The sequence below is a fragment of the Pleuronectes platessa genome, chromosome 19 (genome assembly GCF_947347685.1).
Source record: "Pleuronectes platessa chromosome 19, fPlePla1.1, whole genome shotgun sequence".
NCBI lineage: Eukaryota > Metazoa > Chordata > Actinopteri > Pleuronectiformes > Pleuronectidae > Pleuronectes > Pleuronectes platessa.
Genome location: NC_070644.1, coordinates 13,733,793 through 13,757,437, shown reverse-complemented (window position 1 = coordinate 13,757,437; position 23,645 = coordinate 13,733,793). Strand labels below are relative to the sequence as shown.

The following is a 23,645-nucleotide window of genomic DNA, read 5'->3' as shown; positions in this document are numbered from 1 at the left end:
GTCCAGGTGAGTCATTATCCTCAGTCATGTGGCGGGAGCAGGACGCAGGTTGGTGCACGGTGACGTGGGAGGCAGACGGAATGTTTTCATTCCCAGAGCAAACTCTCCCACATCTTCCTGTCAATAAAACAGAGCTCGGTTAAAACCTCATAAGACCATAATACAGACCGGGCTGGCTCACGCTGCACCAGTACAGATCCCTTACCTGTACTGTAAAGCAAATCGCTGGTACCGCATTAAAATACTAATAAGTACCATCGGCAAACAACATTTTAAGGTTACGTATGATTATTCCCTGCCACTAGGCATCAGTTTTTTATCAGTATGAGTAATCTTACAAGTCCTGAGATGATTATCGGAGGGGGGGGCCATTTCAGATTTCACAATCTGAAATGGCCTTTAAGCAACTTCTTCCTCTGAGAGTTCATAGCTATCTAATTACTAATAGCCAGCTAGCTAATTGGGTATTTAACAGAATGGCTATAAAAATAAATAATTGTAATGGTTATTAAAATTATTGACGTGTACGTTTTTCCAGAGAAGGCAGAGACTGAGGTACTTGAACTTCAAGTGCAAGTGGTACTAGAAGTTAAGTAGTACTTGAGTAAAGTGCATTTACACAGTACTTCCGTAAACCTTCTTTCCACAAATGTGTTTTATTCAAAAACAAGTCACTTGATATCATTTAATACTTATTGCAATTAGTTGTGTATTTATTCAATTGCTCTGTAAGTGCTACACTATGTGAGTGACTAACTTTATGTTGCACTTTTTAACACAAGTGATCAAATAAATGCAGAATAAAAAACCTTAATAAAGAACCTGAATATTAAAATCAAGTTTATTTTTTATTATTTTCAACTCAAGTTTCTTATGCAAATGTTGACAAATTTTCCAGGAATGGCAAAGCAAACGTAAAACACACAGAGAAGTGGAGTGCTGTGATTTGGAAAGAATAAATGCTCCATCTAGTGGTAATCATTGGCATCGCAGAACAGCTCCATGTGAAATGGGGCATGTCAGAAGAAGAGGTGGCTACATCTGCTGTGTGTGTGTGTGTGTGTGTGTGTGTGTGTGTGTGTGTGTGTGTGTGTGTGTGTGTGTGTGTATGTGTGTGTGTGTGTGTGTGTGTGTGTGTGTGTGTCTGTGTGTGTGAGCGCGTCTGTGTGTGTGTGTGTGTGGTCTGCCCTACTCTCACATAAGGTGATTAAAACTCTGTTACCTCATCAGTGAACCTCAGGTAGACAACAACTCCCATGATTCCACTCTGCTTCACAACATCTAACAAGGTATTTTGTTGTTGTTTTGAATGACACACTCCTAGTTGTTGAAGAAACATATTGGACCTTTCAATTTTTCTTTCGATGAATCATCTTCTCATGCGTGTATTCAGGAGTGTCACCATTAAAAGGAGGAGCTGTGTTAATCAGGTCATCTAAATTATGTTTAATTTGAGTGAACCGTGGCGACCCAGATAACTTTGAGAGCATGGACACTATCAAAATATTTTAAAAGTAGTGTCGTGCAGTAGTTGATCAGAGCCATGAATCCTGCGTCTGTGTGTATTCAGAAAGATATGCACACAGGGAGATGCGTCTTTTTACAAGTATTTACAATTTTTACAGAGTATTGGAGGGTTTGTTTTGGGGAGTAGGTGATGGGTAAGGGCTGAGAGAGAAAGGGGTGAGACTGGGCGGTGGATGAAGGGAGGAGCAGGTAAGGTGGGAAGGGGTATGTGACCCAGCACCGTGTTTAGACTGACAAATGTTGTCTTTAGAAACAGCCTGTTGGTCGTACTTGACCCCAATGACCTCAGCGTGCATGGACACAATCAGATTGTTGTGGTTCAAGAAGAGTGCGATACGTTCATTACGTTCAGAACTAAATCCTTAATTAAAAATGGGAGGAATGGAATGGAGGACTATAAAGAAAGGAAAAAAAGATTCTAAGTCAAAAACAAATCACTTTTATTTCCTAATGTTTATGAAAGCGAAAATAACAGAATTACTGAGACCACAGAGAAATGACACACTTTAACATAAATAGCTGGGAATTATGTAGGAGGCAGCTACTTACCAAGGGGAGATGCAATCACAAACCCCGGTGATCATTACCAGTGCAAGAACAAACCACCACACACTGTTCAAGTCAGAAGACATTAGTTTTCCTTTTGCACGTTTTTTTTACATTTATGCATCTGGTGTCTCAACCACTCTCTTTTGGTGAATCCAGCGGGGATCCCCTGCTGTGTTCACACACGGGATTCTCCTGGATTTCCACAGACCTTATACGAGGAGGCCAGGAGGAGAGTGTCTCCCTCGGATGTTTGCGTTCATGCACCTCCTAAGAGTTCAGTGCACGTCTGACAGCAGCTTACGTGTAGGTTAGAAGTATCTTGGGATGTATCCATCAAATGGAAGCAGAAATGGTAGAATGTGTGTGTTTGTGTGTGTCAATCTGAAGTGGTTGTTTGAGTCTCCCTGCTTTCTGTTGCTCATATTACACAACTCTGTAGACAATTGGGTGTTGGACTGTCTCCAAAGTTCTCCCACAGAGGTTGATGTTATCGTCTGCTTCTCATTGAAAGCTGTAATGCTTGAATTGTCATATGGAGATCAGACTTCCCTTGGAAAGGTATGAGTCATCATCTGATGTTTGTTCCAGGACCTGTTACCTTTATCATAAACTGCATAATTGGAAGCAGAGTGGAGGAGTGGGAGGGTTACATTGTGAAGGAGCTGCATTGTGCAACTGCGTGAACATGGGATGCAGCTGTAAGAGAGTAAGCCCTGATCTGAGGTAGCATGGGAAGAAAGAGGGTGTTTTAAGTGTGTGTTCACTGTTCGCTCAATAAGTCTGGTGTGTGTGAGCAGGTGATCAACTGGGTAAAAGAATTATCAAATACCAGTTCTGCTAGGACACAAGTAAATAATAAATCCAGCTTCTCTCAGGTAAAGATTTGCTGCTTTTCACCATTTCATATCATAAAGTGAACATTTTGGGGTTTTCAGACAAATAATCACAATGAAGGAGTCGAGTTGGAATCACAGATATGTATTCTTTCAGACCAAAATATGAAAGTTTTTCTCCACATCATCATGTATAAACATTTAAGAGCATAAAGTTACACTTGAAGGTTGTTTTCATGTTCATCTGCTACAGAAACAGTTGATGTTTTTTTCTTTGAGCGCATTGTATAGTTTTTTTTTCTGTGTATGTAAAAGATGAGTGTGACCACTGAGCTTTAAACTTCCTGAAGGAACTGGTCCAGTTCAGATTTTAAATTTTTTAAATTTTTAAATTTTTTAACTTTTTAAATTAAAGTTTAAAACTGAGTCAGACATCTCCTGGCTGGCGTGCACATTAAAACACATGATCCAATACAACAGGTGGATGGTGGGAGGAATGGAGGATTTCTCTGAATAAACATTAATTAACTTGTAACCATCCGTGCCAGACAACATTAAAACAGGTTACTTACATAATCTTTGCATCCACAGAGTCGACAAAAGCATCTTTATCCTTCGACAAGAACACAAAAAAATATCATCACCCAGCGTTAGGGGCTATTAGGGACCAATAAACATCAATAACATAAAGTGAATTAGGGTGTACAATAAAGTAACATAATACAAAGTAAGGAAAATAAACTCAACAATAGACACAATGAAATCAAACAAACTTACTGGTGCAAGTCCACATGGTCTCAAACAAAGGAACAAGGCTGGTGACTCCCAGACCCTCCCCTATCAAAACTCCTCCCCTTGACAGGTACGTGCCCGCTCCGGCCCTGGACTCACACAACGGGCCTTCATTCTGGTTTGAGATTCTTTAACAGATATTCGGCAAATGTAAAAATCCCAAACACTGAGCCTGAAGCCCCTCAAAGACCTCATGAGTCGTCTGGTATCGACAAGCATGCATACATATTAGCGTAATATTTGCATAACGCCTCCAGAGACTCCAGAGAATCCTTTCGAATGTTCATTTAGACCCATGGATGAACTGATTGGATTTTGTAGGTCAAAGGTCACAGTGGCCCCACAAAACATTTTTTATGATCTAAAATCTGCCTTTGGAGAATTTCTGATTGTCTTTCAGGGTTCAAAGGTCACGGTGACCTCAAATAAGTCTGGTGGGGGGGAAAAAACACTGAAAATTAACTGGTTGACACTGGCAAAAACACACAGGGCAGTAATTCCAGGTTATTTAAGTGTGTAGGTGGAGGCGGGAATCTCCGATCAACTTGTCGGAACCTGCACAAATATTTATCTGCATTGCATGTGCCAACTAACCACAAGTGAAAACCTTTATTTGAGTGTACAGCACTTTAAGTCACAGGCACATCTACCCGGAGTGGTTCTCTCAAATAACACACACGTGAGGGAAGAAATGTGTTCACTTCCATATTCCAACACACAACTTTGAAGTTTGAACAGGCTGGATGAATATTCAGGCCGGTTCTGAAGCTGTAAAGTGTGTCACTGGGAGCCCGGAGGCCTCAACAAGTCTTTTAATGTTGCTGTGTGACATAAAATCAACATAGTGGGGTCACTGTTTGATGTGCTGGAGATGGCAGAGAATTTAAATGTACTTAGGCAGCAGCTTAACACTGCAGTTGCATCACTGTGGGTCCTGGTGTCTCCTGCACACGGGCAACAGTAGAGTCTTTATGATATGAGCTGCATTATAGAGCCAGAACAAAGTTGAGGAGCCTTCCTTCCTCCCCCTGAGGCTCACTTATCTCTGAGTGATGACAATAACGATGATGCAGCGCTATCTGCTGCCCCCTGCGGGCTCACAGCGAGTACTGGCGCTGTGATGGAAGAAGAAAAGCCCTTTAACCACCTTTACTGCAGACAGCAGCCTTGTTTGCATACACACCAACACTGGAATGCACACGTGCACGTACATAGGTTAAATAGTGAGGTCAAATAATATGTACATGCAGCTAGTTTTGGTGTAAAACAAACAGAAATAGCAATGCATGCGTTGATGTAGGTTAAAATAAGACCTTATATAATAAATACAGTTGATATGATATAATTGCTTTTGCAAAAGTGGTTAATTCTGCAGGGGAAAATGCAAAACCCTAAAATGATATCCAACACCTAGAAAACTTTAAACTTAAAACCTAAAAAAAAGACTTAGCCCCAATGAATCTTAAACCTAAACAGTTATAAACCTGCGTGACATAACACATAATGATAGAATAAACCATATTTGAATCTGGGCTGTTGCAGTTGAGCGCATTACTTTCCACACGTACATGTGAAACCAAAGCTGTGAACGTAGCATGATGCGTCCGTCGGGCACAAACAAGCGTCTTTACGCACGGCGCAGAACGCCCACTGCCGCGCTCTGCAGTAGCGGATTGGCTGCTAAAGATAACGGCGACTCTGTGCGCGCTGTGGTTGGCCGCGGCTCTCCTGGCCATTACGTTATGCTTACTCCACACACACAGGCAGTTCGAAGAGAGGGAAGACGTAATGGTTTGATTCCCTGTGCACTTGCCATGGTCGTCGTCCTGACATTACTCGGCAGATTCCTCGAACGGGAGGTCCAATGAAGGTACGCGACTCCATCTGCGGTTGCTTTGTGCTTCGGATTCGAAGGTGATGCGGGTTTATTGTGTGTGGGGCTTTGCGCACGATGCTGCACCGCAAGAAGAAGAGGAATACCTTCGTCCTCACGTCAATTAATGTTGTTTGTGTGACACTTTGTAACGATTACATCAACAGGCGTTTTGCGTTTTTACGCATAATTGGCTGCTTGGTTTGAACTTGTCATCAGATATCCACTCGCCTGCTGCTGGTGGTCCTGCTCTTGTCCGTATGAATTCCATTTTCTTGGCGAGTGTGCAACCCCTTTGGAAACGCTCTCCCCTCCGTGTCATAAACAGTAGGTACAGTGTGTAGCCTTTAAATGAGCCCGATCTGACCCCAGTGAGATAGTTCATTGGACTAAAGCCGGCGGAGCGACGTCCATTCACCGCCAGGCTCTAATCCGCTCTAATGAGATAGAGACTGCGGTCATTGAGAGAGAGAGAGGGAGAGAGAGAGAGAGTGCGGGGATGTTTGGGAGACGTCTCGGTGTTGACACACACACACACACACACACACACCGGTTCGGATCTCCTCTCAGGTCCGGGGCCAGTGGAGTCTCCCCGCTGTCAGCCGGTGTGTGGATCCAGCTGTGGTCCTGCAGCTGGAGCAGAGTCGGGCTGCAGCAGCGAGAGGAGCGAACGGGGGGTGGGGGGGGGACGGGGATGTCTGGACAGCTCGAGCTGAGCTCAGGACCTGGTAATAATGAAGATGTTGGCGATGATGTCATCGGTGCACCGGTGGAGGCAGGTTTCTGGCTCAGTGAGAGGTTATACAGAGCTGGTACCACCACCACCATCACCACCACCACCACCATCAGCATCAGCATCATCAGCATCATCATCAACATACATACATGCATTATGTAAGAGTAATGAGCTGCTGTTTGATGCATCTGGCAGTGGATCACATGTAATTGCAGTGAGGATGTGTTCTGCTGTGTGTACTGGTCTGAAAAACATCTGTTATTGCAAAGTAATTACATGCACATACTCAAATACTTTGCACTGGAAAAAATACAGCCACTGTACTGTACTGTATTTATTCTCTCTGACCTTCATTTCATAGAGAAGCATTATCATAATTGTGTGTGTGTGTTGGGGGGGGGGGGGTATGTCAGTGAAGGTACAAGCTCTCTCGCTCTCTCTCTCTCTCTCTCTCTCTCTCTCTCTCTCTCTCTCTCTCTCTCTCTCTCTCTCTCTCTCGATATCTAGTCCTGTCCAGTCAAATACATCTATATTTAAATATCACAATGTTCTTGGGGTGAATGTTTGTGGTCTATATGTGAAGGGGATGCTGGTGATTGGTTACTTTAACCAAATCCACATTTCATAGTGTTTGTTTTGGGAATAATGTCATTCTCGCGTTCAGGTTTTCAGTCAACATTGGACAAAAATATAGTTATTTAATATTTCAGCTTTCATACACATCCAGAGTATTGCAAGGTTTAAAAATCACTTCTTATATTATGGGGGAAATGTGCCTTAGCTAGAAACTTTTTTCTAACCTAAGTATATAATCTTGGATAATCAATTTACCTTCAGCAAATTATCATCACTGTGTCCCTGTAAAAAAAAGGACTTTATTTTTTGTTGTTGTCTAATCTGATTCAAATTGAAAAGCAGGAGTATAGCCCCTGTGGGACAGACGGTGTTAGCGTAGCTCACATCTACTGCCCTCCCAGTGTTAGTGTTATCAATACCAATCAGTGATGCAGTCTCGGGCTAAATATATATTTCAGTGCAAATGCATATTTGATAAACATTTTTAATTCTTTCCATTCAAAATCCTTCTTATCATTTCATATAAACTGGACGTCACGGACGCAAACACTAATCTCTGCTGAAATGATAAGATGTCACAGGGCTGCAGCTCAGCGGCTCATGCTCATATTCCCGATGAGAATGTAAGTTGACTTAGGGCTGACTTCTAAAGTGGATGAAGAGGTCTAAAGCTGTAAAGAGAGTCCGGGGGGCACGGCAGATCTCTGGTGCTGGTTGTAAAGCAGTCTGGTTATGCTTTAATATTCCAGGACAAACTCTGCAGCGGTCAATATGCGTTTGCATCGCCGAATCGAAAGCTCTCTCCGGGCTAGATCCTCGCCGAGTCCTCCTCTGCCCTCGGAGTAGACTGTTTAAACATTTTACTTTGCAGACACAAATCCAAACTTAGCCTGTAGCCGACTTTAATGTGCATATCTCTCTCCAGACTCCCTCTCTGCATGTGATGTCCGCAGGCGGCAGCAGACACGACTGAATCAAGTACATCTCGCGCATGATTTACTAATGTGTTGTTTAAAATTGAGTCTTATCATTTTAGACAAACAACGAAAGGCCGTAAATGAATTAATTTATTTTTCTCTGGTGAAATTACTCCCCGGTCTGAACCGTCAGGCGACTGGATCCACTTTCACCGGCGTCAGTGACATCACCAGAGAAAAAAAAAGGGTTCAGCCGACAGAGAGAGGAAATGAAATGTGAGAGAGAGACAGCTCCCGATGGAGATATGGTGAATGATGACGCTTTATGATAGTGCACAGATGTTTACTCTGCAGGCATCTTAGTACTCTCACTCTGGGTTATACTGTATCTGTGTATTGATCGCTGCTGATGCGTGCAAATGCATAGACTGTGATTGATACTTGAGATGATACATTAGACAGAATTTGCCAACGATCAGAGAGATTCGTTATAACCTATACAGATGTAGGTCCTCCATCATTGTAGCTCTCCATTCATCCATCAATCCATTCATCCATCCATCTATTCATTCTCTTCCATTTATCCTTTGAGGGTCGCAGGGGGAGCTTGAGCCAATCCCAGCAGACTTTGGGCGAGAGGCGGGTCACACCCTTGATAGGTCACCAGACAATTAAAGTCCCGTATTACCACAATCCCAATCTGCATGTTTTGGACAGTGGGAGAAGATGCCACCTCCACACAGAAAGGCCAAGGTCAAGCTGGGATTCGAACCAGGAACATTCTTGCCGTGAGGTACCACTGTAACACCTTACCTCTCTGAATCAATATTCAGACTCAAGATGGACAGTGTACAAAAACTGGATCAAAATATATGCAGCAGGACTAGGGAGTAGAAGTTCTCCCCAAGTTCTGGAAACTAATCTTAATGTGTGAAATTGGTGGATTTCCCTTTTAAATTGCTCCTCCGAGATGTGGTGGACGGGTTTGCAGGTCAGGCACAACTGAATTATGTCAATATTTGATTTTATGAATTCTCCAGCAGAGAAGGTCCCCGGTGCGAATCCCAGCTTTGTCTTCCTGTGCAGCGTTTGCGTGTTCTTCATGTGTCTCGGTTCCTCCCACAGTCCAAAGACATGTAGAGTGAGGATATAAATTGTCCGTAGGTGTGACTGGTTGTGTGTCTCTGTGTGTTGGCCTGTGATCCGCGAAGGATAAACTATAAATTATAGAGTTTTGCACTAAGAGGTTAAAGTATCTATTATTTTGTTATATAGATATATACATTTGTGATGGATCATCAATGTGAGGGAGTACATTGATTTTTTTCCTTTTATTTTAATAGTCTCTCATGCAGATACAGGAAACATAAGGAGAGAGATGATAAGCAAATCAATTCCACACTGGGATTCAAGCTGTGGATGATTCCTGTTATGTGGTTACTCACTGTTACCATTAGACTCACTGGTTCTGGGCACCTGGTTATTTTAAGGGGTTTAATGGCCTTGACTTGATTGACATTGACGTTAATGCACTAATGACACGAGTCAACTTTCCTCCGGTTGTGTTCGGTATAAATCTGAGAGGGAACCTTTTCGGCAGAGGTTGCTCAGAAGGCACCTGACGCCGCTCGGAGGTAAGAAGTCTTATCTCTCGGTTTCAGACTCGTTTCAGCTCCAATCTTCACACGACCCATTTACACCTCAATGTGGTTCCGCCCAGTATGTTTACACTGGTCTGTGTGGATACAGTTTTTCTTTTGAAGCTGTATTCAGGGGGTCAGATTACCGTTCGTGGACTCAGGCCTGAACGAAGCTGATTTCCATTCCCTGGTGGTTCTTCTATTTAAATCTGTGGCACAGTTACTTGTTGCTGCTCTCCCCTCTCGCTGGCCCCCTGGTTTGTTTGTGCACTGCGTCCTGGTTGTTTGCTGGTCGTGTTCCAGCAGCAGTGTGAGAAATGTCTCAATTATGTGGCCAAGTCCCAGAATTCAGAGTGTCCGGAGGTGATTCGAATCGACTGTAATAAAGTATTTTCCAAGGAAACATAAAAGATACAGCTGACAAAGGGGTTCTGGTGTTTGCTCTTGTTCCTTGTTTGTGTGGGACTCCCTGCCCGCAGAGCTAACCGGGCGCTAATTGAAGTGACAGAGGGATCTCGTGCTGCTGGCTCACCGCCGGATAACACTGTTTTCATTGGAGGGCTGCCGCGGAGGATGCACTAAATATTCCTTCTCGGTGTCTTCACTCCCTCGCGAGGAGGTTTTGTGTCTGACCTGGGAGACTTTTTGAGCAGCTGAACATCGGGTCAAGTTTAGGCCTGGGGCAAATAAATCAAGTTGTTATGCATCCTGGTGTTATTGTGTGCGCATAAAGCTACGGGAGTCTGGCAAAGCAAGCTGCTTGTGGCAAATTGAAATCAGGAGAAGATGCATACAGCTAAGAATAGTCAGTTAAGATGAGATGAATTAATAGTAGTTAATAAATGACATTTTATTATTTATGAAGCTGAAAGATGAACCATTTACTTCTTGTAGCTTCTCAATTTTAAAGAATTTGTGTCTTATCTTAGTGTAAATTCAATATTTTTATGTTTTGAAATGTTGGTTTGATAAAATAAGGTTTTTAAAGATGTCACCTTGAACTGGGGGCAGAGGTGATGAGCATTTGTCTCTTATTTGTTTTACCTTTTGTTGACCACAGGATGAATTATTTAGTCTCGATAATAGTTTGGTGGAAATCTCATAAATGAATGAAATAATAAGTGAATGGTTTGAAACCCATCCTGGACTGTGCGACTGCAGCAAGGGACTGGACCTTCCTCCACCTTCCTCACAGTGACTCCACATATAGTGCCTGCTTCCTAAGATTACGTAGCGAATACCTAAGTAGATGGAGTGAGGTCAGATCACAGGGTGTTTGTGACAAGTCGGAGCGCCGCCTGAGGAAGAGATGTGGCAGTACCCTGTGAACTCCCTTACTGTCCCGCACAGAGCCGGGGAACCACAGAGGGCCCACATTATGCTCATGTCAGCTATTGATTCTACAGGCCGGGGGCAACAACAGAAGACATATTCTCCTCCTCGCTGACCTCCCTGGGTTCTCCTCCCTCCTTCGTCTCATCAGTATGCTCCAAGGGGCCGGGCCTCCCATCACGCCATCTTTGCTCCGTGTCTCCGGCCCGTCTCGTGGTCAGCAAACACATCCGGCCGAGTCTCTCCGTGTGGGCTGGGACTGCTCGAAGTCACGGCTCTAGTTTGCACGTTTTCCTCAGGTCAATATACGATTCTCTCCCTCTCATTTGATCCTCAAGGTGCATGCCCATCATCTGCTTCTTATGTGGCGTATTTATTTATCAGATTGTACAAAATAATGCAGTGACGGAGAAGTTTAACCCACGGGTCTCTTTGGAAAATGTCATTAATAGGAGCTTTTAGAGGCTTCTCCTGCCTAATTATCTCTAACCTCGAGGACTGTTCAAGAGCACTCTCGGTAATGGGCTGTCCAGTATCTCCCCTCCTCCCTCGCTCCCTCCCTCCCTTTCTTTCCTACTCATTCATTCATCCCTCTTGTTTTACTCTCTCAGCCTCCGTACCAGGAGAGAACGTCTCCCAAAGGCATGCAGGGTACAGTAGAGGCCGGGGCTGGATGATTCAGTATAGTTAAAAATTAATTGTTTGATTAGTAAGGGCACCAATAAAATTAAAAAACTAATTTATAGAGCATGAGGTGAATTGTTATAGTGTGAGAATAATAATCAATCATTCACATTTTATTTGTACAGCCCACATTCCATAATCACAATTTGATTTATAACACCCTCTGCCCTTCACCCTCGACCAGAGTGAGGAAAAGAAATGCTGATGATTTGCTATGGTCCTCACAGTCTCTAGGTGTTAGTCAGTGTCCATGAGAGGGACACGTCCTCCTGACTGTTAAACTCTGATTCAGTCTCTAAAATATTCCATGTGCTCGCAGCGTTGAAGGTTTTGCAGACAGTAGTGAATCATTTCACTTTTTTATGCCCTGGATTTTGAGTCTCCGGCGACAAACAAGCTGCCCTACTTTGTCTGCGGAGGTTCTGCAGGCGCTATTCAGGGCTGAGAGAAATCCCCAGCTCGTCTGCTTTTTAGTGATTTACACGTGATTCTGCTAAAAAAGACACAAGAGCCGATCATCAGATCTTTAGCGGAAATAGAAACGAATGAGAAATCATTTAATTACCTCATCGTTGACATGATAATTGTAGTTTTTACACAAACACAACTCTGTCTCAATGAATTCAGAGGACATGACATTGACTTACAGTGATTTCCTGTAATTGTACTCCAAACTTAACCATAGTTATTATTTGCTTAACCCTAAAACTAAACTAGGCCTAAACCTTAACATTAAAACAGGTCTTCACCTTAAAATCTATTGATTTACGTGATGGGAACTTGATTTTTGTAACTATTAGTAAGAAAAGTCCACATAATGTGAATGTGTAAACAGAGCTAGGTCCCCACAACATGAGTAATACCTGGACCACACACACACACATTAAACATACTCACAATAAACAACAACATAACAGCTTAGTAACTAATTTAATCAGTTTATATTGTTGACTACATGATGATGTTGGAATCTAATTTATATTACTTGTACTTATAACTTTGTTCAATCGTTACTTCAGTGCAGAAGGCAGGATGTGAAGTTCAGGGTTTGAATATTTCATAAATATGTTGTTTAGCTTCAATGAGGAGCTGGAATGAGCTGATACATAATACATATGATTCTGTCTGTGACTTCCCCTCTTTAAAGCTGTGGAAAGATTTCTCTAAAAGTTTCCCTGTGTGTTTCTCTCTGTTCCTTTAGGCCGGGGCATCGTCCATGTGGGCGTCATGCTGCGGGCTGCTGAACGAGGTGATGGGCACGGGCACGGTGCGGGCGCAGCAGCCCGGGTTCGGGGCGGGGGCCGGGCCCTTCCGCTTCGCCCCCAGCGCCGGATACTCCACCTACCCCCCCACCAGCTCAGGGAGCGCCGGCCAGCTGTGCAAGGCCTGCGGACTGGCCTTCACCGTCTTCAGACGCAAGGTAAACAAGAGCTGAGTGAACCGGGTTTCAGGGACAATACCAGCAAACAGCAAGTTGACATACCAGCTGCCTGCCCCCCCCCCCCTTCCAGGTCAGAGCAACATCAACATGAACTTGCAGAGACGAGGGAACCTGCTTAAATAATCCTTCACCTTCCACATTTAGTCAGCGTTTTTTTTTTTTTATCTGTGTCTGAGTTATGCAATCGTTGCGTGCAGCGATGAGAGGGACTGCTCATTCATGGTGCGTTCAAGGAAACACTGACGTCCATAATTACTGATTCACTTGCTGGGCAGAGATCCTCTTAATGGGAAATCCTGGGAACTAGGCCTTTCAATTAAGTGAATTAAATCCATGTTATATTAAATCCTTATTTCACAAATTTTTCTCTATTTTTAAGATTGTATTCTTTTTGGGAAGTGAACAATCTCAGGATGTCCACATGCTGCTTCACACATTCAACACCCTATTTAAGAGTGAACGGAAATAAAATAACATCATGTCAGACAGACATGAATTGACTGGATTAGAGCAGAGAGTGGAACAGCACAGAACTCTAATACACGAACAGTTACAGGATCAGTGCAACATGCACATATAATAAAATAAACAGAGGCAGCACGTTCTGCACTGTGACAACAAACTTATCTCAAGTTCAAAGTCTCTGATGAAAAGTACATTTACTCAACAAACTGTACAAGTACCTCAAACTCTACTTGTACTTTATTTCTGATCGATGGGACTCACTTCATTTCAGCATGAAATATATGTTTCACTCAACAACACTCAACAATAGTTACTACCTTTCACATGAAGTACTCCTTATATAAAGGATTAGATTACAGGTGTCCAGTTGCTGTTATCTGTTCCACCATGGAGGGATTTCTGCTCTAGATTTCTAAAGTTTCTGGGCAGCAAAAGACATACATATTAATTCTGGTATTTCCAGGGGTCTCTGCCCGTGTCAGAGTTTAATGCCAGCGTGTCCTCACCGCTTCAGATCGCTCTATCGCCATGAAAACACCAGGTGCCTGTCTGCCGGCGGGTCGATTCCTGCATGTTTGTGTGCGAGCGTGATATTTTCACGGTATGAAAAGAGACGTGCCGGAGGATTAAGAGTCGATGATTGAAGAACTGGATCTGTTGCGGTGGAAATGTGCTTGTGCGTGTTTGTGCGTTACTGATAAGAAGATGTTTGCCGCGGTGGTCGACCTTCTTCCCTGCACGTTTGAAGTGTCAGTCCACTCCAATGCTCTTTATCACTGTTAAGCCTCTAAAATGTCAAACATCACCAAGAACTACTGACAGTCAAGTCTTTTTTGACTTTATTCTTTCCCCGAAAAATGACTTAGCAGGATATGAGCTGCAGGATCTAATGAACACAAGATGAAATGTGCAATGATAGAAAACAGCAGGAAACAGTGGATCCTCACATCGGAGAAACTGGAACATGCAGATTTTTTGGACATTTTTACTTCATAAATGACTCAAAGAATTTTTGACCCATTTTCAGCCCATCAACTTGGCACCTGATCCCTCATCTCGTCAATAAATCACTGACATCGACCTACATGGAAAATACAAACATTCATCAAGGAAGTTTCAAAATCATTTTTTTAATGTTTGACCCGATGGTTGTTGTCCAATCGTAGCCTAACCTGTTATTTATATTTAGTTTTATTTTTCTAATTATAGCTTTACAGTAAATTTCTTTAACTTCTTTTATGTAAAGCACATTGTCTTTCATGAACGGTGCTGTATTAATGAAGTTTGTTATCATCAAAGTTCGAAAAATCTCTGCTCATTTACACTTTGCCTCAAAATTGAAAACTAATAATTTTGTGAAACGATAACAAAGTGTTTTGCTGTTATCGTGCAGCAGCTCCACTGAAAGTTAGTAAATGGTAATTCTGGATTATCGCTCAGTTCCAATCGACAGTATCTTGCAAGTCAAACTCTTGGCTGGTGAATTATTGTTTTTCAAACTAAAACAACGTGAACAGAAACTGTCGCTATCTCGGTTCCATCGTACAACCCACTTTCCTCAGCTCAAGATAATTAAATTCCTTTTGTGATTAATTTATTCATCAAAAGTGATGTGAGGGATAAATAGTTTCTTATGCTCACAGAAGGCCGACATCAGGGCCGAATTATCAATAATGAAAAACACATTTTCTTAAGTGAATGCTGTGGATTGAATTGATCTAACGATGAGTTTAGTCGCTTCAGTCAGAATAATAATAATCGTTAATCACATCATGCCGATCGCTGACTCTCTTCCTCTCTTCCTCTCTTCCTCTCTTCCTCTCTTCCTCTCTTCCTCTCTTCCTCTCTTCCTCTCTTCCTCTCTTCCTCTCTTCCTCTCTCTCTCTCTCTCCTCCCCAGCACATCTGCTGCGACTGTAAGAAGAGTTACTGCGCCCTGTGCTCGGTGCTGCAGGAGAACCTGCGCTGCTGCACAACCTGCCACCTGCTGCGCGGCACGGCCTTCCAGCGGCCCCGGCTCATGCAGCTCCGGGTGAAAGACCTGCGCACGTACCTGCTGCTGCGCAACATCCCCACGGACACGTGTCGGGAGAAGGAGGACCTGGTGGACCTGGTGATGTGTCATCAGGGGTCGAGGGAGCCCCAGAGTGCGGTGCTGGAGGTGGAAGAGGACGAGGAGGAAGAGGATGAGGAGGACGAGGAGGAGGAGGAGGAAGAGGAGGAGGAGGACACACACGAGGAGGAGGAAGACGAAGGGGGAGATGACACAGACAGTCTGCACTCGCTCCCCCACTCGCACGCCGCCTCGCCCCGCTCCGCCACCCGCTCCGCCTCGGAACAGTCAGTCCTCTCCGCCTCTCAGGGAGACGTGCTCAGCCCGAGTGACAGCTCAGGGACCACCAGCCAGGTCTGATGCACACACACACACACACAAACACACACACAAAGATACACACACACACACACACACACACACATACACAGGCAGGCATTCATTCACTCACTCACTAATCTCCATATGCCATACTTCTCTCACATCTGGCCTCATTCTATCCAAGATAATTAGTTTCAGAGGTGAAATCAACTTATTTACAAGTTTCCAGTCAGGACGAGGCTCCTTCCCCTCAACTCCCCAGCAAACTATTTCTTCCCTTTCCTTTACTCTTTCCTTTTCACCTCCATCGAGGAGGTTTTGTTTTCACCCCTGTTTATGTTTGTTGGTTTGATATTAGTTAGCAAGATTACACAAAATATACAGGATAGATTACTACCAAACTTAGTGGAAGGATGTGGAAGGAACCCTTAAAACACTGGTGTGGATGTTGATTTTCTTTTTTTTTCAGTCTCTTTAACATTGCAAGTTTCAATATTTTTACTGAATTCCCAGTGAATAATTCAAGGATGTAGATGAAAAAAAAAAAAACACCTTTAAGGAACTGATATCTTGATAACTTGATTGAATTTAAAGGCGTGGGTTGGAGTATCGCTCTACTGAGTGGTATTCAGGTTTCTCTCTTTTTGTTCGTCCTCTCATGTGGCTTTGCTCTGAATGAAGTGTCTCTGCAGGAAAACCCACAAACTGCAAAGATTTGATTTCCCTCCACTGACATTGAAAATACAATTTTTTTAGGAAGTTAAAATGTGGTTGAAGGGTTCAGATTAGAATTTAGAGGTTTGGTTTATGCATTTAGTTCTAATGGTTGAGGTTAGGGTGAGGAGACAGTGGATGTGTTATGTAAATGAGTGTCCTCACAAAGATAGAAGTACCAGTGTATCTGTGTGTGTGTGTGTGTGTGTGTGTGTGTCTGTGTGTGTGTGTGTGTGTGTGTGTGTGTGTGTGTGTGTGTGTGTCTGTGTGTGTGTGTGTGTGGCTCTCGGACCAGCCAGTGATGCAGCCTAAGCCCTTTGCCTTTTTTAGGTCTGTTACATATAGGCTGAGTCTGTTATGTAACAGCCACACAGGTTGAGAGACTCCCCACAGCATCCCAGCTGCAGAGAAACAACACAAACGCTGGAGTTCATCCCTCCTCTCATCCGCTCATAGATAATCTCCCTCTGTGTTTTTTTTTTTTTTCCTCCTCTCACTCTGTGGGACACGAGGGCTGTAAGATCCTTTTGTTGTTTGTGTTCTTTACCAACGACATAACTATATTCTCCAAACCCACGTTTCAGTTCAGACTATGATTTTCTTAGCTGGGGTTAAATGTGCCGGGGGGGGCACAGTTAAAGGGTGTTCACCATCTTGAGCCAATTAAACTGGCCTAACGTTCACCACAAGGCGAGATCCCTCAAACACAATTGGACCAAAATAGGGATGTGACACATGCAGTTATAGGTGTGATGAGTAATATTTACAAAATATCCTGAACTAGACTGACACTCAGTCCCCTTAAAGTCAACCTGGAAGAAGTTTCACACACTCATAGATATCAGTCCCTCCGTTCATCTCACAATGTTAAATGAAGTGATAACAAAAAAATTCTGGATTTTCCCCTTGTCCGGATCAGTGCCAAAATTGAAACGTTTATTTCTTGGCCCTTGTCCCATCCTTTCAACAAATCTTTGAGTAGTTTTTACATATTCCTGCTGAAAAAAATACTAGAAGAAAACTCTGATTGGCCACTTTATCACCATATTGCACATACATGTATTGAGATCATCCAGATAATTGTACACAACACCTGTTTACAGATATGCGTCCCAACTAATAACATTTTCAGAATTGAAAAATTATCTTGGATCTGCACCGTTAATGGAATCCACTCTGAAACTAATTGGAATGAAAACATAAAGTATTTGGTGTAGTTAAAATGTGATAGATATTGAAGGGACAATCAGGAGTAAATCAGAGTTTGTGCCACTTAGTCGCTCTCTTGACATTGATCATTATGCTGAGCTAAATAAACTACATTCTTTTAAACTATTCTTTTAAATGACGAATCATCTGACCCTGACTCTCAGACTGGGTACTCTAACAGCGCATGTTTTACGAGGAGGGATTTTATGTGTGTGATGAATCAGTTACTGTGTGTGTCAATGGGCTGAGCGGTGACTAATGAGAACTTTAACACAGTTGAATTGACTTCAGTGTTTTGATCTCCGCCCACACAGGAGCACGAGGATACTCCAACGGCGTCCCTCTTGAACCTGGAGCCCACGGAAAATATCATAGAGGTGTGACGCCTGTGTTTTTAATATACAATATAAATATATATACATAGAACTGAATGATGTTGCTAAGTAAAAGAGGCTGATCCTGCAGTCCCGTTTACCCGTTTGTGTTGTAGGTCAGTCCGGCCACACAGAGGAGGATCAGGGCTTCCCTGTCTGATCTGGACACCGAGGAGGCGATAGAGAACCTCTCCGTCCGCCAGCTCAAAGAGATTCTCGCCAGGAACTTCGTCAATTACTCCGGCTGCTGCGAGAAGTGGGAGCTGCTGGAGCGAGTGCACCGGCTCTACAGAGAAAACGAGCTGAACAGGAAATCCAGTGAGTTGGATTTCACTTGTTTGTTGAATTTGTGTGATCTCCGGTGTTCCGTCTAATATAAAATACTGTTTTCTCCCTTTTTCTTTAGTGGAAAATGTGAGCATAACTACAGGTAATTGTCTCTTTGCTTTTTACATATGGAATAAACTCCCACTCGACTTTAATCTGCTTTGTTCCAACACAGTTTCCTACACTAATACATGTTCTCTATCACTGCTCATTCTTATCTTTAAAGTGGTTGCATATCCTCCACCTCTCTGCAACAGTGGTGTTGGAGGTAAGATGTCTTTATAATAAAAACATGTTTTGCATCACCTCCATGAAGTGATACTGCACATTTCACTTTTTCACATTTCACATCTCTGCATGATGCAACCTCTTGTTAGAGCCCGGCTGATCTGGAAATAAAAAATATTTGAATACCGATATATCAGCTACATGTTAGAAGGAGAAAATCAGATTTAGTGAAGATTTATAAAATATTTAATCTTTATTATCACAGGATCTTTTTTCTCATTAAATTATGACTTTATTTCATAATACTGTGACTTTTTTCCTTGTTAAATTACGACGTTGATTACTGCAATTTAAAAGAAAACACAACCAGATTTAAAGAACTTGAATTGAGAGAATAACTGTGAATCTTTCCTGCATCGTTTATTCTGTTAAACGCAGAGAGCGATAAGTCTGTGAAAGGTTATTTTATCTCCCAGCTGATAAATCGGTCGGGCTCGAGCCATTCTTACCCTCTTGATCCTTTTTATCATCCTGTGCATTATCCCATTATGGTCAATTGAGTCATTATCTCCTGTCTTTCTCGGCGTCTGCACGTTCTGTCACTCGTGTCTCTCCTCTTTTGTGCAGCGTCTCGTTTCATCCTCTCGTCCCGTCGTTAATGCACTCTCTCTCTCTCTCCGAGCTCTTACCTCTGAGATGAGTCATCCCATTACTTCAGTGGCAGCGCGTCTCCATCAGGTGTAATTACATTCTCAGACTTCTTCTGGTTCTCCTGTTGACGTGAAGGGCTTGACGATGGTATTAATGGTTCCCGGTGGAGGGCCGAGATCGCGGCTCTGTGGGCCTTGTACAGCGGCGAGCAGCAGGAGCCAGGTTTAAGCCAATGAGCTGATCAGTCAGCTGTCACACGTTTAACTCCTGTGAACCAGTGATGGATTAGTGGCACATTTTGAACGAATGTTAAATGTAGTTTTCATATTCTCGGTTTCAAGTGAGCAGAAGTTATCAAATCAGTCTTTTTTGTTGTTGTAACTTTCGTTCCCATCCCAAGATCTGCAGCAGCAGATGGGGTTTTACTTTACGTCCATGTTGGTTATTAGCTCCATTAAGAAAGTTTTGTTTTCATCAGGCTCGTTGCCCACTGGCTATCGACTGAATCTGTTTCTAGAGATAAAGTTTTCATTGGTAATTAGTCAGTCAGCAGGATTGAATTTGGTGGAGGAGTGGGGCATAAATGAAGGAATGAGCCATTTGATTTTGGAGCTGATACACGGCTGAATTTCATTTTTTGGATACGGTAGCATTGGCGGATGTTTCCGTGCTTCGTGCATCTAATACGGCTCTGATTCTTTAGCTGATTTATTGACAGACGTGGCATTTATTGGGATTTGGAAAATGCTGACAAAACATTTTAATAAGGATTTGTACACTTAATAAGTAGTGAGTAGAGATTTAGATGAGAAAGTTTACTGCAGGTCATAGCAGGGCCAAACAGAGGTGAATGATGTTACTGCAGGATCGCAGGAGTTATGTTTGTCTGCATGTTGATTAGGATCAGGATGAGTGGGGCGGATCCAGGATTTGATTACGTTGTGAGAAGCCATTTTTCAACATTTTCGTTGATTTCCCAGTGAAATAATTTATATATCTCGACGAAAAAATTTGACACATTTAGGGGATCTAGTGAATTTGAATGTGCTGTCACTGGAACCTAACGCCATCTTTCCGTCCACAGATGGTGTCAAAGCTCAGCTGACGGCCGACGAAAACCTGTGTCGCATCTGCATGGACGCCATCATAGACTGCGTGCTGCTGGAGTGCGGCCACATGGTCACCTGCACCAAATGTGGGAAGCGGATGAGCGAGTGCCCCATCTGCAGGCAGTACGTGGTGCGGGCCGTGCACGTCTTCAAGTCCTAAAGACTCCAGAGCGTGTGCGTGGCGGAGCGGCCCCCCCCTCGGGCGAGCACACGTGGGGCCCTAGCTCTGACTTCACCATCGAGGAAGAGGTGCTGTGCATGACGTCTCACATGGGGGGGGGGGGGGCTGATGCTGCAGCGGGCGTGAGCAACTCCCCCCGAAAGTCAGGCGGTTGCCTCTGGCCTGGTCTGGTTCCCCCTCCTCCCCTCTTTACTAACTCATGCTCCAGTCCCACTGCTCCTCCCGGGTGGACCGTCATCAGCTGCACCGGGAAACAAACACACACCCTCTCTCTTCATCTCTCTAGGGTCTGATAAACACACAGCAGACCCCCCCACACACACACACACATACACCCCTGCCATCCCTTTCTACTCTCTTTCGAGATCCGACTCGCAGGAGAGGAGGTGGAGAGGACGGGGGTCCCGCGGTGACTTGAAGCCGAATCGGTTTGTTTCCGACGCAGCGCGATGAGAAATGTACGACCCCAGGGTGAGAGTGGATACGGTTTACACAGTCATGCCACATGACGCCGTGGGCTCTCTCCCTCAGTGTTCTTTAGGATGTGCAATATCAGAGAAAAAATACAATTTCAAGAGACTTACTCACACGTGTTTTTAGTCGTCTCACACGCAGAAGGCTGTGAGGTGCCAAACGTCATGCCTTTGTCTGATGATTGGGTTTAGGATTTCACATCAGTAGCGACATCTCATAACCAGCAAGCTCGGTGTGATAGTTTACTCCTTTTTTTTTTCTTTCTGTTTTTCTCAAATGAACTTTAGGAAATAAAAGTAAATGTTTGAACACCTACTGTGTGACTGTGCTCTGACATTTCCCTCGACCAGAACGCGGTGCACAGACGCGACTCCTGCCACCGACATGCTGCACGGTGTCCCTGCTGAGTGTGGGAGTTCATTCTTGACCTTTGACCTTTGAGATAGCAGTACGACGGGAAACGGAATCAAAACTTTGGACTCGTTCACAAACGGTCATGGAGGTGTTTCAGTTGACTTGGAGATCATAGCTGTGTCTCAGTTCATCTAATGCTACACAGGTTGAAACAAAACCAAGGGGCATAAAAACAGCTCTGTTGATAGGTGACACCAGTAAGATGATGGAGATGGGGATGGTCATCCCCTGCAGACCAGACCTTCTTGTTTTAATCTGGCCTTTGTGGTCTCTGCGTGGCCCAGGAAGGAGGTGGTCTCCTTGGGGTCGTGTAGACCGCGTCCTCTGGAGGATGCAGCCCATGAATTGGGACACAGCTCATATGAGGCCCTGAGGAAGACGTTTTAATGACCTGTTCATCTTTCATTTTAATGAAACTAGTTGGTTTGGTTTGGAAGCAGGGGCCACGCCTCAAACATACCTTTAATCACATGTCAACTTACATCTGGTCAACCCTTCACGCTCTGTTTGTCTCAGATACTTCGACCCATCCTTTCCCTTCCCGTCATCCCTTCATCCTCCTTTCCCATCCCGTCATCCTCTCCTCCCTCCCTCCCTCTTTTTCGGTATGGTGCATGCCTCTTGCATGTCTCGTTTTCGGTCCTGTCTGGCTGAAGGGGGGGAGGGGGGGGGGGGTTGTTATAGCTCCACGCTGAGTCTACCTCCGCCTGTTCGCCAGTGCGTTCCCCCCCACCAGCCTATCGGCCACACCTTCACCCCAACTCTCCACATGCACTGTATCGATTTCCATTCAAAAACCCGGAAATCCGATATGGTTGGGGTGTGGTCCTTGCGAGTGAAACATCTTCCACCGAGCAACACCGTTTGATTTCCACGCGTCCACCGATTGTCCGTGTGTCCATTACCGTAGAATCTTAGGCAGGTACAAGGTGCTACTTCCTCTTCTCTGTAGCGTAACGCCATCATCCACCTCTCTGTCATGTCCTCACTGTGTCCTTCCAGACATCGTCCACAGCACAGAGAGAGGTCAAAGAACCCTGGTTTACTTTAACCTGTTATGCAAACGAAACACTTTCTGTTCCTCATGAGATTCGGTTAACTCTGATGTCACTAATCTATCTGTGTGTGTACAAAATGCCTGTGGTTAAAAAAGAAAGGAAAAAACAAACCCAACTCATTTGCTGTTCGGCGAATAACATACAGTAGATAGTTTATATTGTTGTTTACTGATGAGTTATTAAATGTATATTTTTCCATGTACTCGGGAGACGACGTGATTTAAGATTCTGATCAGTGTGGAGGTTTGAAAATAAAAGAAAATTCACAGTTTTTTCAGAATGTATTCCTGCTGGTTTGGGTCAGAAGAGTTCCTCACCTCCTCTGACGCCGCCATGGCCTCCTTTCCTCCCACAGCGCCTCTCACCATCGTTCAGATCGGAACCCGACACCGGAGCTGTGACACTGTAACTCTGTAAAGTCTGTTTGTGGACGCTGCTGTTTCTCAAAGATGTCATTCATGGGCAGCTACAGTATTACCAGAGTAGGAGGGGTATCATGAGCACTCATAATCCTGGATCTTTATATTTTGGAATGTTGAACCTTTTTATTTTGGTAAACAAGAGAAAAAAAAATGATTTATTAGATTCAATAAAATGCAGTACTACAAACCAGACCTGAGAACACCGCTCTTCATTGTGTGATCGCTCACGGCCATGGATGTTGTGTTTCCTACGCTGATTGTCTGATTGTTAGCAGGGTCACGCAAAAACTACCAAACCGATTTTATTTAAACTTGGTGGAAGGGTGAGACATCGGCCGAGGAAGAAGTCAGAGAATAAGTCTTGGATCTTTATGAAAAAATCTGACATATTTATGGAACTGATATCTAATATGTGCAATTTGGTGCAGATCCAAATAAAATCTGGATCTAGTGAGTTTCATAAAGGGACTGTTGGGGCTTGTTGTAACTCACATGTAATAGTGATGTTCCAGTAATGAGCATATCAGCATGTTGCTTCTATTTTTATAAAATGCTTATACTCCTTCAGATTTTCATGTAATTTCAATTCCTTTCATTGTGAATCATTCAATGTATTTATATTCTGTCATTCCTCCCACATGTTCGGGGTCGGCCATTTTCGCCCTGGATTCAAATTGTCTACCTACAACCGATGTTTGCTTGGTTTAACTCCCAATAGAGAAGTAAGATCCTCGACTCCTCCGGGC

At 43.7% G+C, this 23,645-nt stretch overlaps 1 protein-coding gene and 1 long non-coding RNA gene across 2 annotated transcripts; one reads left to right on the top strand and one right to left on the bottom strand.

Annotated features, from left to right (window-relative positions):
• On the bottom strand, nt 1-3,752 carry LOC128425282 (uncharacterized). The gene is made up of 3 exons (XR_008333106.1): nt 3,687-3,752; nt 3,482-3,522; nt 1-117 (listed from the first exon to the last, which is right to left on the bottom strand). It is a non-coding gene; the product is annotated as an uncharacterized LOC128425282 (long non-coding RNA).
• A 1,626-nt stretch (nt 3,753-5,378) lies between these two features.
• rnf34b (ring finger protein 34b) lies at nt 5,379-22,080 on the top strand. The gene is made up of 8 exons (XM_053410977.1): nt 5,379-5,571; nt 12,661-12,879; nt 15,265-15,771; nt 17,976-18,038; nt 18,152-18,353; nt 18,442-18,465; nt 18,589-18,630; nt 20,326-22,080. The coding sequence occupies exons 1-8, from the start codon at nt 5,566-5,568 to the stop codon at nt 20,508-20,510; spliced, it is 1,248 nt and encodes a 415-aa protein (XP_053266952.1). The 5' UTR covers nt 5,379-5,565; the 3' UTR covers nt 20,511-22,080.
• Nucleotides 22,081-23,645: the final 1,565 nt, after the last annotated feature.

Coding starts and splice junctions, on each gene's coding strand:
- rnf34b (XM_053410977.1), top strand. Junction 18,354..18,441: donor CGAGCTGAACAGGAAATCCA/GTGAGTTGGATT, acceptor CTTTTTCTTTAG/TGGAAAATGTGAGCATAACT. Junction 18,631..20,325: donor CTGCAACAGTGGTGTTGGAG/GTAAGATGTCTT, acceptor TTCCGTCCACAG/ATGGTGTCAAAGCTCAGCTG.